At 42.2% G+C, this 18,385-nt stretch overlaps 1 protein-coding gene across 1 annotated transcript in view; it reads left to right on the top strand.

The window, feature by feature from the left end:
- Tbck (TBC1 domain containing kinase) overlaps positions 1-17,819 on the top strand; it is a 153,316-nt gene extending 135,497 nt beyond the window's left edge. Inside the window, exon 26 of the mRNA XM_032897303.1 lies at positions 17,268-17,819. Coding sequence (XP_032753194.1) covers positions 17,268-17,378 — 111 coding nt within the window. The 3' untranslated portion in view covers positions 17,379-17,819. The remainder of the gene's footprint in view (positions 1-17,267) is intronic.
- The last annotated feature ends 566 nt before the right edge of the window (positions 17,820-18,385 follow it).

Below are 18,385 nucleotides of genomic sequence, written 5' to 3'. Positions count from 1 at the left end.
ATAAAAATGATAAAGACTGTAAGAAGCCAGCTAGCATTATATTAAGCAGTACACAGCTCAGAGCTTTCTCCTAAGACCTGGCACAAGACCACATCGCCCAGGTTTAGTCAACCTTATGCTTGAAGTGTCCAAATGAGAAAAGAAAGAAATCAAATTATCACTGCTTAACATTGACATGATTTGTACAGAAAACACCCAAGCCACAAAAGAAAAGTAGCGTGACTAATGAAATCATCAGTTACAGACACAAAATCAGTAGTTTATGCCATTTGTCAATAGCAAATAATATGACATAGAAATCAAGAGTGCAATCTCTATTTGCAGATATTGTAGCCAAAGAAATGAAATCGGGGCTGGGGAGATACCCCAGTTGGTAAGTAACTGCTGCTAAAGTCTGAGGAGCTGAGTTCAGTTCCCCACAGATTATGTGTAAAGAAAGCTAGATACCCAGCACTAGTGATTCAGACATGGGACAATCTGCTTCTTGCTTACTTACCAGACATTCTAGCTAAATCAGTGTTCTCTAGGTTCAATGAGAGACCTGTCTCAAAAAATAAGTCAAAGGGTGTCTGAGCAAGACATCCTCTGTCAAATAATGCCCTCCACTCACATGTGCACATCAAAAAACAAATGAAATCAATTTGCCAAGGGAACACATCTCTGTTCGTTATAGTCAAGAAGTAGAAACTGCCTGAATGTCTGCCAGCTGATGATTGGGTGAACCATATGTGCTGAATACCTGCTGTAGATTTAGCCGCAAGGACAGTGACATCCTGCCTTTGCAGACAAGGTGGTTGAACTGGAGATCATTGTGTTAGGAGTAATGTGCTAAGCACAGCAAACCAAATACTGTGATCTCCCTCATAGTGGAATCTAAACCGTGGGCTTCCTGAAGCAGAAAGTAGACTCGTGGTTGTCCGAGGTTGAAGCGAATGCACTTGCAGGTGGACATCAAGGGGAAGCGTGCGGCTGCACAGCATGGTGGACGGAGGTAGCCTTATATGCAGTCCAAATGCCAGAAGAAAGGATTTTAAGCTTTCTATCATAAAGAGATAATAAATGTGTAATGAAATAGGTATTATAATCAGATATAAACACTACACAATCTTTACAGATGTTTAAATACTACTTATTAGAATGTTCAGGCTTTGTTTTTATATATGGATTCAAACTCATTTAAAATATATAGTCTGAAGGAATATAGGTCACTGAGTCAAATTTAACAGGTAGCACAATATTTTTAAGTATCTAAGGAAGAATAAGTGAGACACATGCAGAATATGGCACCATCAAACCACCCGTCTGACACACAAACTAGAACTTATCTTGTAATATAAATGTGGATGTATAGATATTACTATAACTTTTCTTTTTTTTTAAAGGTTTATTTATTATATACAATGTAGCTGTTTTCAGATACACCAAAGAAAGCAACAGATCTCATTACCGTTGGTGGTGAGCCACCATGTGGTTGCTGGGATTTGAACTCAGGGCCTCTGGAAGAGCAGTCAGTGCTCTTAACCACTGAGCCATCTCTCCAGCCCACTATAACTTGTTTTCAACCTGTGGATTACAATAGAAGTTTGACAAACATATATCTCCAAAAATATTTGCATTACTATTTATACGAGTAGCAAAATTGTAGTTATGAAGTAGCAATGAAAATAATGTTATAGTTGGGGGTCATCACAATGTGAGGAGCTGTATCACAGGGTTACAACATTGGGAAGGTTGAGAGCCACTGCTATAAGATGACCAAATGTATTCAGTGTAGAGTGCATCCATATTGGTCAAAATTATAAGATTAGGATGATCTCGTATCAACAGGTTTAAGATCAACTCAGGTATTAGGTATTATATTTACACTTTTGTGTCACTGAAAGGATAATATTTTCCAAAACTCACAGGAAAAACTATCTTCGGTTGCTAAATGGCAGCCCCAATTTCCTAGACATAAAAAAGCCTGAAAGCCTGATTCGTGTACACACACATGCACACACACAACCACACGTATACACACTAAGACAGACACACAATAAAATTAAATGAAATTTGCTTTAGAAAGCATAAAGATATGTCCTGCAAAACTCAAAGTGTTGAATTAGTCCCAGACTAGTGTAACCTGATACAGCGATAGTGAACAGTCTGTCACCTGTGCCATGCTGTGACTGACCAAGTGTTTTAAAAGAAAGGTCTTACGTCCTTAACAAGATTGCTCAGAGGAATCTTTTTTTACTTTAGACACTAAAAGGAAATGTGTTTCTCAGTACCCATAACAAACATTTACTCCCACTGCCCTACTCTCAACTACAGTGTTATAAATCTCTTGACAAGCCCCATAGTGAATCCATCTTTCCTAGAAACTGTTGCTTAGTGAGGAGGACCACTCAGTATAATAACACTGGAGCCTGCGAGAATGATGCTGTGAGACGGAGACGGTCAAGGTCTCAGGCCGCATAGCTGCCAGAAGATTAAATCTCCATGTGGATTCTACTCAGTACGTCCTTAAGAAAATAGAGAAACAGGAAAAATAAGGAAATATCACTGTTTAGCTAGGAGCAGAATTATTCTACTTTAAGAAAACATCTGAACACAGCCCAAGGACAGAGTCATGGAGAGTTTTGCTTGTGAGAAAACAAGAGTCTCATGACCTCAGCTACTTTAGGGCACAGGGGATTGTTCTTGGAGCATGTTTTCCTGCTACTCACAGGTATAGTGGAGAGGAGTGAGTTTACTTCAGCTGTTACTCATATGCTCTATGGAAAACTATTGCTATGTGCAGTGTGTCTAATTGTACACTTCATTCAGGTGACTCTTAACCCTCAGAGTATAAATTGTCTGATGCTCTGAATAAAGTTGGTTATTGTATAGGACTTTAGTCTACCTCATGTTTAGGCCTTCGATCTCCCAGGTTCATGCTGGCAGCTAAAGTCGTAAACAAGGAAAAAGTCAGATGATTGTACTCAGTCCATTATAACTAGAAGGGCTTTAAAAATAGAGATTTTCACCAGGTGGTGAGGGCACATGCCTTTAATCACAGGACTGGCAGGCAGAGGCAGGCAGAGGCAAGCAGATTTCTTGTGAGTTTAAGGCCAACCTGGTCTACACAGAGTTCCAGAAAAGCCAGGGCTATGCAGAAAAACCTTGGAGACAGACAGACAGACGGACACACGCACGCGCGCGCACACACACACACACACACACACACACACACACACACACACAGAGGGATTGAAATTGATGTACTTTCTTAGTTCAGGTTTTGCTTGCCAAATTTAAGGTTCCCAAAGCTAAAAAGTCCAAGATCCTGTGGATTCAATGTCTACCGAGGGCCTGCTTACTAGTTCATAGTCATCTCTTTGCTGGGTCTTCCCATGGCAAAGAGGTAAGGAAACCCTCCAGAGTCTATTGGGGCATAAGGGCACCAAGGCTAGGGTGCAGCTTAGTGGCAGTCCCCTCGCCTAGTGTGCATGAGGCTCTGTGGTGTTTCTAGGGTGGGGTTGGGGGAGGTAACAGATGGGTGGGCTGGGCAGGCAAACAGCTCATTTATACAGGTTCTACCCTCAGACTCCTATCACCTACCCTAAGCATTGCCTCAGAATGTTAGCACTGTGGCTATCAAAATGTGAACTTAATAAGAACAAGACAGACCCGACCATTGCCCTCTTCTCTTATTAGTATTGTCTCCCTCTTTGCTCCAGCTCCTCCTGCTAGTCTGGAGGAGATTATCCTATTCCACCCGCATGCTCAAAAGAGTAAATGATTCCTAAAACGCTCAAACCAATTGAGCATACAGGCTGTCCCTATAGAAACCAGGGTAATTCAAGGTAATCACTACGTAGTTCTTCAGATTCGTGCTTTTTAAGGTAATCTCTATGCAGTCTTTTATCTTTAGAAAGTGGAATACACGTCTTTATCATTGCCTTCTTTGTCAGTTTCAGGTTATCCCGTCCTACCTTTTCAGCCTGTTTGCACTAACTGTGGTCAGCCTTGGACGTCTCCCTCACTTTTTTTTTTTTTTTTTTTTGTAACTTGAATATTTCTTATACACATTTGAGTGTTATTCCCTTTCCGGTTTCGGGCAAACATCCCCTCCCCTCCCTTCCTTATGGGTGTTCCCCCACCTCCCCCATTGCCGCCCTCCCCGCAACAGTCTAGTTCACTGGGGTTCAGTATTAGCAGGACCCAGGGCTTCCTTCCACTGGTGCTCTTACTAGGATATTCATTGCTACCTATGAGGTCAGAGTCCAGGGTCAGTCCATGTATAGTCTTTAGGTAGTGGCTTAGTCCCTGGAAGCTCTGGTGGCTTGGCATTGTTGTACATATAGGGTCTCGAGCCCCTTCAAGCTCTTCCAGTTCTTTCTCTGATTCCTTCAACGGGGGTCCTATTCTCAGTTCAGAGGTTTGCTGCTGACATTCACCTCTGTATTTACTGTATTCTGGCTGTGTCTCTCAGGAGCGATCTACACTTCTGCACTTCTTTGCTTCATCCATCTTGTCTAATTGGGTGGCTGTATATATATGGGCCACATGTGGGGCAGGATCTGAATGGATGTTCCTTCATTCTCTGTTTTAATCTTTGCCTCTCTCTTCCCCTGCCAAGGGTATTCTTATTCCCCTTTTAAAGAAGGGTGAAGCATTCACATTTTGATCATCGTCTTGAGTTTCATTTGTTCTAGGCATCTAGGGTAATTCAGGCATTTGGGCTAATAGCCACTTATCAATGAGTGCATACCATGTATGTCTTTCTGTGATTGGTTAGCTCACTCAGGATGATATTTTCAGTTCAACCATTTGCCTACAAATTTCATAAACTCGTTTTTGATAGCAGTGTAATATTCCATTGTGTAGATATACCACATTTTCTGTATCCATTCCTCTGTTGAAGGGCATCTGGGTTCTTTCCAGCTTCTGGCTATTATAAATAAGGCTGCGATGAACATAGTGGAGCACGTGTCTTTTTTATATGTTGGGGCATCTTTTGGGTATATGCCCAAGAGAGGGATAGCTGGATCCTCAGGCAGTTTGATGTCCAATTTTCTGAGGAACCTCCAGACTGATTTCCAGAATGGTTGTACCAGTCTGCAATCCCACCAACAATGGAGGAGTGTTCCTCTTTCTCCACATCCTCGCCAGCATTTGCTGTCACCTGAGTTTTTGATCTTAGCCATTCTCACTGGTGTGAGGTGAAATCTCAGGGTTGTTTTGATTTGCATTTCCCTGATGACTAAAGATGTTGAACATTTCTTTAGGTGTTTCTCAGCCATTAAGCATTCCTCAGCTGTGAATTCTTTGTTTAGCTCTGAACCCCATTTTTTAATAGGGTTGTTGTCTCCCTCGGTCTAACTTTTTTGAGTTCTTTTGTATATTTTTGGATATAAGGCCTCTATCTGTTGTAGGATTGGTAAAGATCTTTTCCCAATCTGTTGGTTGCCGTTTTGTCCTAACCACAGTGTCCTTTGCCTTACAGAAGCTTTGCAGTTTTATGAGATCCCATTTGTCGATTCTTGATCTTAGAGCATAAGCCATTGGTGTTTTGTTCAGGAAATTTTTTCCAGTGCCCATGTGTTCCAGATGCTTCCCTAGTTTTTCTTCTATTAGTTTGAGTGTGTCTGGTTTGATGTGGAGGTCCTTGATCCACTTGGACTTAAGCTTTGTACAGGGTGATAAGCATGGATCGATCTGCATTCTTCTACATGTTGACCTCCAGTTGAACCAGCACCATTTGCTGAAAATGCTATCTTTTTTCCATTGGATGGATTTGGCTCCTTTGTCAAAAATCAAGTGACCATAGGTGTGTGGGTTCATTTCTGGGTCTTCAATTCTATTCCATTGGTCTATCTGTCTGTCTCTGTACCAATACCATGCAGTTTTATCTATTGCTCTGTAATACTGCTTGAGTTCAGGGATAGTGATTCCCCCTAAAGTCCTTTTGTTGAAGGATAGTTTTAGCTATCCTGGGTTTTCATTATTCAGATGAATTTGCAAATTGTTCTGTCTAACTCTTTGAAGAATTGGATTGGTATTTTGATGGGGATTGCATTGAATCTGTAGATAAACTTTTTATTAAAATGGCCATTTTTACTATATTAATCCTGCCAATCCATGAGCATGGGAGATCTTTCCACCTTCTGAGGTCTTCTTCAATTTCTTTCTTCAGTGTCTTGAAGTTCTTATTGTACAGATCTTTTTTGCTTGGTTAAAGTCACACGAGGTATTTATATTATTTGGGTCTATTATGAAGGGTGTTCGTTTCCCTAATTTCTTTCTTGGCTTGTTTCTCTTTTGTGTAGAGGAAGGCTATTGATTTATTTGACTTAATTTTATACCCAGCCACTTTGCTGAAGTTGTTTATCAGCTTTAGTAGTTCTCTGTTGGAGCTTTTGGGATCACTTAAATATACTATCATATCATCTGCAAATAGTGATATTTTGACTTCTTCTTTTCCGATCTGTATCCCCTTGACCTCCTTTTGTTGTCTGATTGCTCTGGCTAGAACTTCAAGAACTATATTGAATAAGTAGGGAGAGAGTGGGCAGCCTTGTCTAGTCCCTGATTTTAGTGGGATTGCTTCAAGTTTCTCTCCATTTAGTTTAATGTTAGCAACTGGTTTGCTGTATATGGCTTTTACTATGTTTAGGTATGGGCCTTGTATTCCTATTCTTTCCAGGACTTTTATCATGAAGGGGTGTTGAATTTTGTCAAATGCTTTCTCAGCATCTAATGAAATGATCATGTGGTTTCGTTCTTTCAGTTTGTTTATATAATGGATCCGTTGATGGTTTTCTGTATATTAAACCATCCCTGCATGCCCGACTTGATCATGGTGGATGATTGTTTTGATGTGCTCTTGGATTCGGTTTGCCAGAATTTTGTTGAGTATTTTTTTGTCGATATTCATAAGGGAAATTGGTCTGAAGTTCTCTTTTTTTTTTGTTGGGTCTTCATGTGGTTTAGGTATAAGAGTAATTGTGTCTACATAGAAGGAATTCAGTAGTGCTCCATCTGTTTCAATTTTGTGGAATAGTTTGGATAATATTGGTATGAGGTCTTCTATGAAGGTCTGATAGAATTCTGCACTAAACCCGTCTGGACCTAGGCTCTTTTAGTTGGGAGACCTTTAATGACTGCTTCTATTTCCTTAGGAGTTATGGGGTTGTTTAACTGGTTTATCTGTTCCTGATTTAACTTCGGTACCTGGTATCTGTCTGAGAATTGTCCATTTCCTGTAGATTTTCAAGTTTTTATTGAATATAGGCTTTTATAGTAAGATCTGATGATTTTTTGAATTTCCTCTGAATCTGTAGTTATGTCTCCCTTTTCATTTCTGATTTTTTGTTAATTTGGACACACTCTCTGTGTCCTCTCGTTAATCTGGCTAGGGTTTATCTATCTTGTTGATTTTCTCAAAGAACCAACTTTTGGTTCTGTTGATTCTTTCTATGGTCCTTTTTGTTTCTACTTGGTTGATTTCAGCTCTGAGTTTGATTATTTCCTGCCTTCTACTCCTCCTGGGTGTATTTGCTTCTTTTTTGTTCTAGAGCTTTTAGGTGTGCTGTCAAGCTGCTGACATATGCTCTTTCCTGTTTCTTTCTGCAGGCACTCAGCTATGAGTTTTCCTCTTAGCACAGCTTTCATTGTGTCCCATAAGTTTGGGTATGTTGTACCTTCATTTTCATTAAATTCTAAAAAGTTTTTAATTTCTTTCTTTATTTCTTCCTTGACCAGGTTATCATTGGTAGAGCATTGTTCAGTTTCCACGTATGTGGGCATTCTTCCCTTATTGTTATTGAAGACCAGCTTTAGGCCGTGGTGGTCCGATAGCACGCATGGGATTATTTCTATCTTTCTGTATCTGTTGAGGCCTGTTTTTGACCAATTATATGGTCAATTTTGGAAAAATACCATGAGGAGCTGAAAGAAGGTATATCCTTTTGCTTTAGGGTAGAACGTTCTATAAATATCCGTTAAGTCCATTTGGCTCATGACTTCTCTTAGATCTGTCTCGTCTCTGTTTAATTTCTGTTTCCATGATCTGTCCATTGATGAGAGTGGGGTGTTGAAATCTCCTACTATTATTGTGTGAGGTGCAATGTGTGTTTTGAGCTTTAGTAAGGTTTTCTTTTTCGTATGTAGGTGCCCTTGTATTTGGGGCATAGATATTTAGGATTGAGATTTCATCTTGGTGGATTTTTCCTTTGATGAATATAAAGTGTCCTTCCTTATCTTTTTTGATGACTTTTAGTTGGAAATTGATTTTATTTGATATTAGAATGGCTACTCCAGCTTGCTTCTTCTGACCATTTGCTTGGAAAGTTGTTTCCCAGCCTTTCACTGTGAGGTAGTGTCTGTCTTTGTCTCTGAGGTGTGTTTCCTGTAGGCAGCAGAATGCAGGGTCCTCGTTGCGTATCCAGTTTGTTAATCTATGTCTTTTTATTGTGGAGTTGAGGCCATTGATGTTGAGAGATATTAAGGAATAGTGATTATTGCTTCCTGTTATATTCATATTTGGATGTGAGGTTGTGTTTGTGTGCTTTTCTTCTCTTTGTTTTGTTGCCAAGACGATTAGTTTCTTGCCTCTTCTTGGGTATAGCTTGCCTCCTTATTTTGGGCTTTACCATTTATTATCCTTTGTAGTGCTGGATTTGTAGAAAGATATTGTGTAAATTTGGTTTTGTCATGGAATATCTTGGTTTCTCCATCTATATTAATTGAGAGTTTGCAGGATACAGTAGCCTGGGCTGGCATTTGTGTTCTCTTAGGGTCTGTATGACATCAGTCCAGGATCTTCTGGCCTTCATAGTTTCTGGCGAAAGTCTGGTGTGATTCTGATAGGTCTGCCTTTATATGTTACTTGACCTTTTTCCCTTACTGCTTTTTAATATTCTTTCTTTATTTTGGCGTTTAGTGTTTTGACTATTATGTGACGGGAGGTGTTTCTTTTCTGGTCCAATCTATTTGGAGTTCTGTAGGCTTCTTGTATGCCTATGGGTATCTCTTTTTAGGTTAGGGAAGTTTTCTTCTATGATTTTGTTGAAGATATTTACTGGTCCTTTGAGCTGGGAGTCTTCACTCTCTTCATACCTATTATCCTTAGGTTTGATCTTCTCATTGAGTCCTGGATTTCCTGTATGTTTTGGACCAGTAGCTTTTCCGCTTTACATTATCTTTGACAGTTGAGTCAATGATTTCTATGGAATCTTCTGCTCCTGAGATTCTCTCTTCCATCTCTTGTATTCTGTTGGTGAAGCTTGTATCTACAGCTCCTAGTCTCTTCTTTTGGTTTTCTATATCCAGGGTTATTTCCATGTGTTCTTTCTTGATTGCTTCTATTTCCATTTTTAATTCCTTCAACTGTTTGATTGTGTTTTCCTGGAATTCTCCCAGGGATTTTTGCGATTCCTCTCTGTAGGCTTCCACTTGTTCTCTAAGGGAGTTCTTCACGTCTTTCTTGAAGTCCTCCAGCATCATGATCAAATCTGATTTTGAAACTAGATCTTGCTTTTCTGGTGTGTTTGGATATTCCATGTTTGTTTTGGTGGGAGAATTGGGCTCCGATGATGCCATGTAGTCTTGGTTTCTGTTGCTTGTGTTCCTGCGCTTGCCTCTCGCCATCAGATTATCTCTAGTGTTACTTTGTTCTGCTAATTCTGACAGTGGCTAGACTGTCCTATAAGCCTGTGTGTCAGGAGTGCTGTAGACCTGTTTTACTGTTTTCTTTCAGCCAGTTATGGGGACAGAGTGTTCTGCTTTCGTGTGTGTAGTTTTATCCCTCTACAGGTCTTCAGCTGTTCCTGTGGGCCTGTGTCTTGAGTTCACCAGGCAGGTCACTTGCAGCAGAAAAGTTGGTCTTACCTGTGGTCCCGAGGCTCAAGTTCGCTCGCGGGGTGCTGCCCACGGGCTCTCTGCGGTGGCAGCAACCGGGAAGATCTGCGCCGCCTCTTCCGGGAGCCTCCGTGCACCAGGGTTCCAGATGGCCTCCGGTGTTTTCCTCTGGAATCAGCAATGTGTGTAGAGAGCAGTCTCTTCTGGTTTCGCAGGCGTGCCTGCCTCTCTGAAGGTTTAGCTCTCCCTCCCACGGGATTTGGGTGCAGAGAACTGTTTATCCGGTCTGTTTCCTTCAGGTTCCGGCGGTGTCTCAGGCAGGGCTCCTGCCTCACCTGGGCCCTCTCCACGGGAGCCCAGGGCCTTATACAGTTTCCTCTTGGGCCAGGGATGTGGGCAGGGGTGGGCAGTGTTGGTGGTCTCTTCTGCTCTGCAGCCTCAGGAGTGCCCACCTGACCAGGCGGTGGTATCTCTCCCACGGGTTCTGGGAGCAGAGAGCTGCTGCAGGCCGGGATCCGCGGTGTGGGACTTCCGTAGACACAGGGGCGGCCTGGTCCTAGAGGATTCTGCCTCTGTTGTCCCGATTCCACCCGGCAAGTCACTTGCAGCAGATAAGTTAGTCTTACCTGTGGTCCCGGGGCTCAAGTTCGCTCGCGGGGTTCTGCCCACGGGCTCTCCGCGGTGGCAGCGACCAGAAAGATCTGCGCCGCCTCTTCCGGGAGCCTCCGTGCACCAGGGTGTCCCTCCCTCACTTTTTCCATGCCATTCTTGTCACTGAACATTTCAGTCTGTGGATCTACATCATATGAGAAGAAAAGTTTTAAATATTGCAGCTTGAACAGTATATGATGTTGAACACTGTATAAAAGTTAACAGTGGCAACTCCTGTATAATTCTGGTTCACTGACTGGTGTGCAGTAGCTTACTGTAATAGGCCTCTGAACTGAAAACTGTCGGTAGGTTCCCCTCTCCTCAAAGCTTTATGGAGCAATCTCTGTGTCGGAGTGTAGTGAAGGAGCCCCTAACCCACTAGTGTAGACTTTGACTGTTTACTTACCGTGTTTACTAGAAGTGTGCTATTTAAGACGTGGTCAGCTCTAGAGTCAGCTCATAGCCATTTTCCATAACAAATGCCAAGTCATCCTCTGGGCACTTACGTGCATGCCCTGCTAAGAAGAGAAGTTATCTTGTCCCAGTATGTGTTATTCTACCTGCCCACCCCTCCCTCCCACCACTTAATTACTCCTAGGCACAGGAATGTGTGCGGCTGAAGGAGAACCAAGCACAGGAGCTCTCGCCTGACCTGCAGAGGTTGGAACTTGGCTGTGATCCATCACGGCCCTAAATGTTTTGAATCTGAGTTTTTATCATATACATTCTATGCATAGTTGACACCATGTGATAGCGCCAGGGCTGGCACAGTGTGGGCTTACTGTTGTCAGTTGCCTAGTATAAACAAAAGATGAAAAATGACTATTGCTGAAATTCACTTCCCAAATATACAGATCAAAGGGAAATGTACCAGAAGACTCCTTGGGCCTCTTGACACAGTGTTATTAGATGGTGGAATTTTATCAGAAACACTGTTCTGTAACGCAAGCCAATGTACATTTCCTTAGAAATAAGAACTATTTCAAATAACTTCGCTATCATATTTACTTTTTAAATTTTTGCTCTACAGAGAAGACTGGTGGGACTTAAATATTTTAATATGTAATATTTAATTTAATGTAATATTTGATATGCAAAAATATTTATACATATAAGCCACTCTGAGCAAAATACAGTTATCCCATGATTGGCAAAAGGGTATATGACCTAGTAACTATTAGACTCGTGGCTGTGGGCCTAGATCATGGGTGCATCCCAATGTTTACCAAGCACTACCTTATATCTCATCTGTCCGTTCCTTAAATCTGAACTTATGTGTTGGAAATATAAAGTCTTTCATTTAGAGAAATAAATAAGGAAAGGGAAGAGGAAGGAAACTATTTGGTTCCAGAATTCCTATAGACCAGAGTAGTGGAAGCATTCTTGTAAAAGAGGCTTGCTCACATTGTGTGGAGATCAGACTGTGAGAGGCAGAGGTAGAAGCAAAAAGAAAGTGAAGAACTAAATGGCTGTAGTCTAAGGCAGACTGGTGGGGAGGCTATCTTTATTTTTGAAGAAAACCTGTCTGCAGCCCAAACAGACAAGCTGGCCTCAGTCTCCAGCTGTACTTTCCAGGGTTGAGCCTCCAAACCGGGCCATTGATAGTTTTTAAGTGCAATACTACTGGCATTAGATACTTTTACGTCTTTTTATTTTTAAATAATTTATGTGTTAAATAGTACAGTGTCCAGAATTTGCACCAAAGAGATAAAAGGGTGACAATATTATACAGGAGCAATAATGAAATAAATCAGTGTAAGTTGTGTTCATTAAGCTGAGCTGGGGTTCATTTTACCATTCTTGTCTGTTCTCACGTGTTTAACGTGTTTCTTAATAAAAAGAAAAAGAGAAACAATGAGAAGAAATGAAGTTAATGTAGCAACAGAAAGTTGAAATACAGAAATATTTAGATTTAATTCACTGTATTATTCATGTAACTGTGACTATGTAATGTAATACAAACTATGTAATACAAACTGTTAAAAACTCTTTGAGATAGATTCCCAGTACTATCAGATTTTCTGATCCCAAAAGTAGGTTGTTCAAAACTAGAAACAATACTTCAAAGTGTGTTGGAGCTGTAATGTATGCCATATTAAGGATTTCAGATCTCATAGACACTGTTAGAAGAGCTGTCTATAAACTTATGTAATAAGTTTTCTTATAAGCTCTCATCTTTTTAAAGGAAGAATTAGAATATTTCATTAACTGTGGTTTCAACATCCTTGCCAAAACTTATGTTGAAATTCACTTGTTACTAGCATGACATGTAGACCGTTTAAGATTATATCCAGCATACTACTGTCATGAGAAAGCACACTAGTGTTGGGTTGGTTATATGACAGAAGGCTCCTGACAGAAGGGAAGTTTGTCTTTCTGCCATGTTAAGATACACAAGAAGTTCTCACCTGATGTAACTTCTCAGTATTGAGCTTCCTCTATTCCAGAACTGTTTAAAATAATCTTTCATCACAAAGTACCTCACCTGTGCTACTCTGTTATAGCAGCAGAAGTGCCACTCCTGGGGTTCCTACCACGTCCTGTGCTTCCCACAACTTCCCGTATGGTGTGATGTGACCACCGCACCACGGCCTGCCCTGCCTGGCTTTGCAACCGCTGCTTTCATCGCTGAGTGAATTTCAAAGGAAGAAAAAGTAGCCACTTCTTAGTTGTCACTGAGATCATTTCTGTGAGAACTCACATCACATTTTATAAAGTACAAGTAAACTCCAGTAGTAAAATGAAACACATGCATACAAAACTAACAGGGGCGGAACACTTACCTCAGTTACGGGAAGAGCACAGTAAGGATGTGACTGAAGGGTGGTGTCAGAGTTACACGGGCCATGTGGTGATGGGAAGCATCAGTGCCATATTTGATATATTTGATACACCGTTCCAGTGTCTTGCGCTGACCCTTATCAGATCTCATATGCTTCTCATTGTGTTCATATGATGTCCAGTTTTACTGACCAAGACCTTCAGAAACTGTTCCAGAAATGTCTTCATGATCCAGGCAAGACAACATGTGCTAGTCAGAATTGGTGTTGCTGTGATAAAGACTGAGGAAAAGGCTGAATTCCTTATCTGGGCTCTTAGATTTAGAAGTGGCCATCATGATAAGGGCACTGACTGAGCAGAGCCACTCAGCATAGAGCCCAGGGAGCAAAGAGAAGGATCCTCCTTTTCTTTTACTCCTGTATCCGCTCAGTCTGAGGATACTACTGGCCACTTTCAGGGCCAGTCCACACTTCTCAGTCATCCACGGCAGCACCGCCATGGACACACCCAGAAGTGTGCTTAACCTAGGCGCGTCTCAGTCCCATCAGACTCATAGGTGAATTCATGATCACAATACATTGCTATAAATTTATCTCTAGCCGATACCACGACTGACACAGAGGAATCATTTTCTTATCTCAGTCTTGTATGACTTAGGATCTTTCCAAATTCTTCCAAATTGGCTAAATAATTCACATGCATTACCAATGTACCATGACTTCATATCGCAATACTGAATGTGTGTCATATTTTCAGCATTCTGGAGTGCCAAGAGGACTCATAAGGCTAACACAGCTTCAGCCTCCACTCAAATAAGCACAGCTCCTCATAACTCTATTCTTTTGAGCTCCCTTGCTCAGTACCATGCCTATCCAGAAGTTGGGAAGTTAGGAAGGGACAGGTAAGTGGATAAGACAAGGCTTCTCAGGTTTTGAGTAGCTGTCCTGTCTGTCCTCACCTATATCTTTCCAGGGCTGGGCTTTTGTTTGCTTCCTCCTTTCATTCGTTGGCCGTTTAGCTTTCTGAGGATCCTATCCAGTGCTTCCCTTGCACCTTATCTGTCCCCAGCTTATCATGCCCTGGTCTGACTTAACCTCAAATACTCTGTGGCTACTCAAAAATTCCATTTCACTCATTTTCCTGCTACATAGAACTCGATTTCCTTTGGACAAACATACCTGTCTCTGAGTCCAAGCTAGGATGCAGGATAAAGAAGAACAAAGTGAAACGGCACGCACGACGCCTGCCGTGTGCACACACTGTGGTTTGAGTGCTTACCCAAGCTCTAGAAATGCACACCAGTACCCGAGAGTACCGACAAGTTAGGATAAAAACACAAGACCTTCATCCATGCAGTCCAAAAGTCTCTAAACCTCCCTGCATGTCCAGATCTGACTTTGCTTATAGACCTTGGCTGTACAGCCACAACATTCTTCCCACCTAAGACTGCACTCTGAGTATTGGAGCTTTTGGGTCCCAGACTGACCTACCTCAATGAATCTCATTGTTCAGTATTGGTTTTCAATGCTGGCTGTCATTGGCATCAGCCAGGGTAGGCTCTAAGCAAACAACTGCTGTTGGAGTTCAGCCTCAGAAACTCATCACTAGGCTGGTGTGGACCTAGATACTTACTTACTGACACCCAAATAGTTCAGCTGTCATCATCCCCACCCACTGGAGCACCCCGAATTTCCATCAGGGGTAGGTGCAGTGTGTCCAGCTGTGTTGTTCTGTGGACCACAGTCTCTGCACCTTCCCTCCAGTGCCCAGTCCCTCCAGCATTTGCTGATGCTACTGAAGGTCTGCCCCAAGAAGAGGGGAGGAGAGAGTCATTTGCCTGCATGGGCTTCTCCCTGTCCCACTGAGAGCCACACCCTATTCAAGGCCATTTCTTTTCTCTCTAACCTCAGGCTATCACCAAAATACTGTAGCAACTTTCACCATCAAATTAGAATTCTTACTCACTTCAGGAGCAGTAATGGAAGAGTAATGGAGTGGGAAGGGGGATAAAACAGCTTCCTCCAAACCCGTTAAATTCAGAGACTCTTAAGTGCCTAACCAACCGCCTTTGTAATCCCATACTGCATTCCCTTAGTTGTTTAGTTACCACTTCCTCCATTCATAAACGCCCCAACCTAGAACAGTGGAGTGCTGACTAGATGCTCAGGGAAATGTTCATAAATGAACGAGTAAATGAGCAGATGGCAAAGGAGAAGACTGGAGGGGAAGCACAGAGAGTCAGAGCAGAACTCCCAAACTTACCTAGAAATCCAGCAGTTGCTTATTTTTCCTCTACTGAAATGCAGCTTGCATCCTGTCCAGGCAGTCTGAACTGCCCTGTCTCCTGGTGCTCCCACTCTGCTTCGATTTTCAGACCACCCACATAGCAACAACCTGATTGCTGGAGATTGCCCCTCTGCCTATTTTGCCATCCCAATTTCCGAAACCCTGTGTTCCGTCCACTCTATCTACAATAGAACTCTTCATGCCAGCTTTACAACGTTAGTTAAGAGATTAGTCAAGAGTGCAATAGTCCTCCTCTACTCATTTTCTTACTTCCGGAGTGTTCTTAAGTGCTGAAAGCTGAGGGCTTACCCACCAGGCCCTTTTGGTAATGCTATGTTATCTAGGATTTCCAACCTCTGTGGTAATTGTACTGCTGTGTGTGGGAAATGCAGCTGTGTCAGTAATCATATGGTATGCACAGTGCTACCTGTGCATTCAGATGGATGAATCTGGTGCCACTCTTCTTGAGGACCAGGCTTCAAAGACTAGTGAGCAAGCAGGGCAGGGAGAAGATGAGCTCATGTGGCCTGCGTGCATGACACCTTTCAACATGCAGTAGCACAGTTTCTCCAGCATTGCTTATGACTAGAGATTCCATCTGGATTTGAACTATAAATGGCCACTTGAGTCTTGGGGGCCTACAGAGAATGGTGGAGAAAGAAGCATGGCCAGCAGTATTGTCATCCATTTATCTGTCCTCTCTTTTTCTGTGAGGAAATGTGCAATCATAGTCCGGCAGTATATACTCTGCCTACACACTGCCACCTTTATCCATTTGTCTAAGACACTCTTGTGTACAGTTGTCCCTGGACTCCCTGCCTTAGTCTCATTTAGGGGGGCTTGAGGGTTTTTATACATCTTTTACACTCATCTGTTTATTTTATGCACCATAGAAGAGGTATCTTTTAAGGTATGTATCTTTGAGCCCCAGGTCAATAGAACACAGTCTCTGGGACTGAGGCCCCTTAAACTTACCCTCAGATGGCTCTTTTATTTCCTAGGGGTAGACCACTGTGCCAAGACCTAACTGTTAAACTTCAGATACCCATAAGAAGCTTTCCTTACAGCAAAGAATTTCATAAGAAGCCATCCTTGCTTAGGAACACAGGAGAAGGCAGTCAGGAGCCCTGGAGAAGCCAAGTCTGGCAGAAATCTGTCTGTGTCTCCATGGCTTTTACAGAGTCCTGTGTGTCGGGCATCTGGAAGATCTCCTGGATGAGTCCTTAGTTATTTCCTGTTGACCTCAAAATGTTAACTTCGTTGCTTCAAAAACATGCTGTAACTAGAATGTCGACACAAAATTGTTGTGATGATTTTTATTTTACCATAAAATCAAAACCTCAGAATAGATTTGGGAGTGCTTTAGCTATCATGGAAGGTTACAGAGTAACACCAGAAAGGAGTAGCAGTAAGGCTCTGGGAGAGGGAGACTAACCAACTAGAAAGAGTGTATTCTCTCCAACCTCTCAACTCCGCTGCAATGGTTTACAGTGGATGCTTTCTAAAGCACATAAGAGAACGAAGAGACACGTTTACCCCATAGCTGTTTTGAAAGAAATAAATACCTGATTTAATTTATACTAAAAGACAAATGAATGAGCTATGCAAAGGTGATGACCGTGAACTAGTGCTATAAAAACACCTTTGTTTCTCCCAGCCTGATACACCCAGGTCGTTAAAGAAATTCTCTGCATGATTCCTGTAACACTGTCCTCTCTCTGCAGTTTGCAGCTCACCTTGTGAAGATGAAATATCCAAGAGTCTGCATTCTAGATGGCGGCATTAACAAGATCAAGCCAACGGGCCTCCTCACGGTCCCCTCTCCTCAGATATGAAGGACTGAGTGCCTGGCTGACAAGACAGAGTGCCATCACCCCTCACAGCCCATCTAACTGGGACACGAGTGGACACCCAGACCACTGCATTGTGACATTTTCTCATTTACTTTTGTAAATCGTGACTCAAATGGTCACCTATCTAGGCAAGAAATGTGATTATACATGTATTGCTGAAAGAATTTTAATAGTGAAATCTGATCATGAAGTATTTCCACACTGCCACATAAAGCCAGAGGAATTCAGCTGACAGGGCAGATTGAGCACTATCAAGAGTCCAAGATGAACTGAGAAAGCTGCCGTCCACTGCCCTGAGCAGACCGTCCTAACAAAGGTGTGCAGAGAATTTGATGTATTCACCACCTCTTGACAGCAAAAATTAGAAAGCTACTCACAGTAGATGTATTTGGTAACTCACAAACAAGGGGTGTGTGTGTGTGTGTCTGTGTCTGTGTCTGTGTGTCTGTCTGTCTGTCTGTCTGTGTGGTGCACGTGTGTTTAGTCCATTGTGAAAAGTGGTAGCAGCATTCTCAGAGAGTGGAATTTCAGAGTCCGGCCATATTTGATAGCATATTTGTCCACATCCTATAGCAGGAAATTGAAAGAATGATTCAGACAGCTTTTCTGATCTAGGACACTCAAGTCTTCATGGACAGAGACTGCTTCCTTACCCACATAATGGTACAGAGCTGATATCTCCTACTGCTTTACCACAGAGGAGTTCTCTTCTTGTGAATAAAAACAGCTCCTTAGACTGGGGCAACATACACAGGTCTAAGCCAGGTGGTCTCCCGGTGCTGAGAGGGGAAATGGACACAAGCCCTGCCCCTCACTGTGAAGCTATCTCCAGTTGATAACCACTCTCAGAGAAACAAATAGTTTCTCCAAAGGAGTCTCACTGAGGATACAAACCACACTTAGAGTCAGGCTCCATGCCCACAGTAGATGACCAGCAAATATGAACTCAATTGTAGTTTTAGATTTTTTTTTTATCTGATATTGCTTTG

Source organism: Rattus rattus, chromosome 3 (genome assembly GCF_011064425.1).
Source record: "Rattus rattus isolate New Zealand chromosome 3, Rrattus_CSIRO_v1, whole genome shotgun sequence".
NCBI classification, from domain to species: domain Eukaryota; kingdom Metazoa; phylum Chordata; class Mammalia; order Rodentia; family Muridae; genus Rattus; species Rattus rattus.
This window is presented reverse-complemented; position numbering and strand designations above follow the sequence as displayed.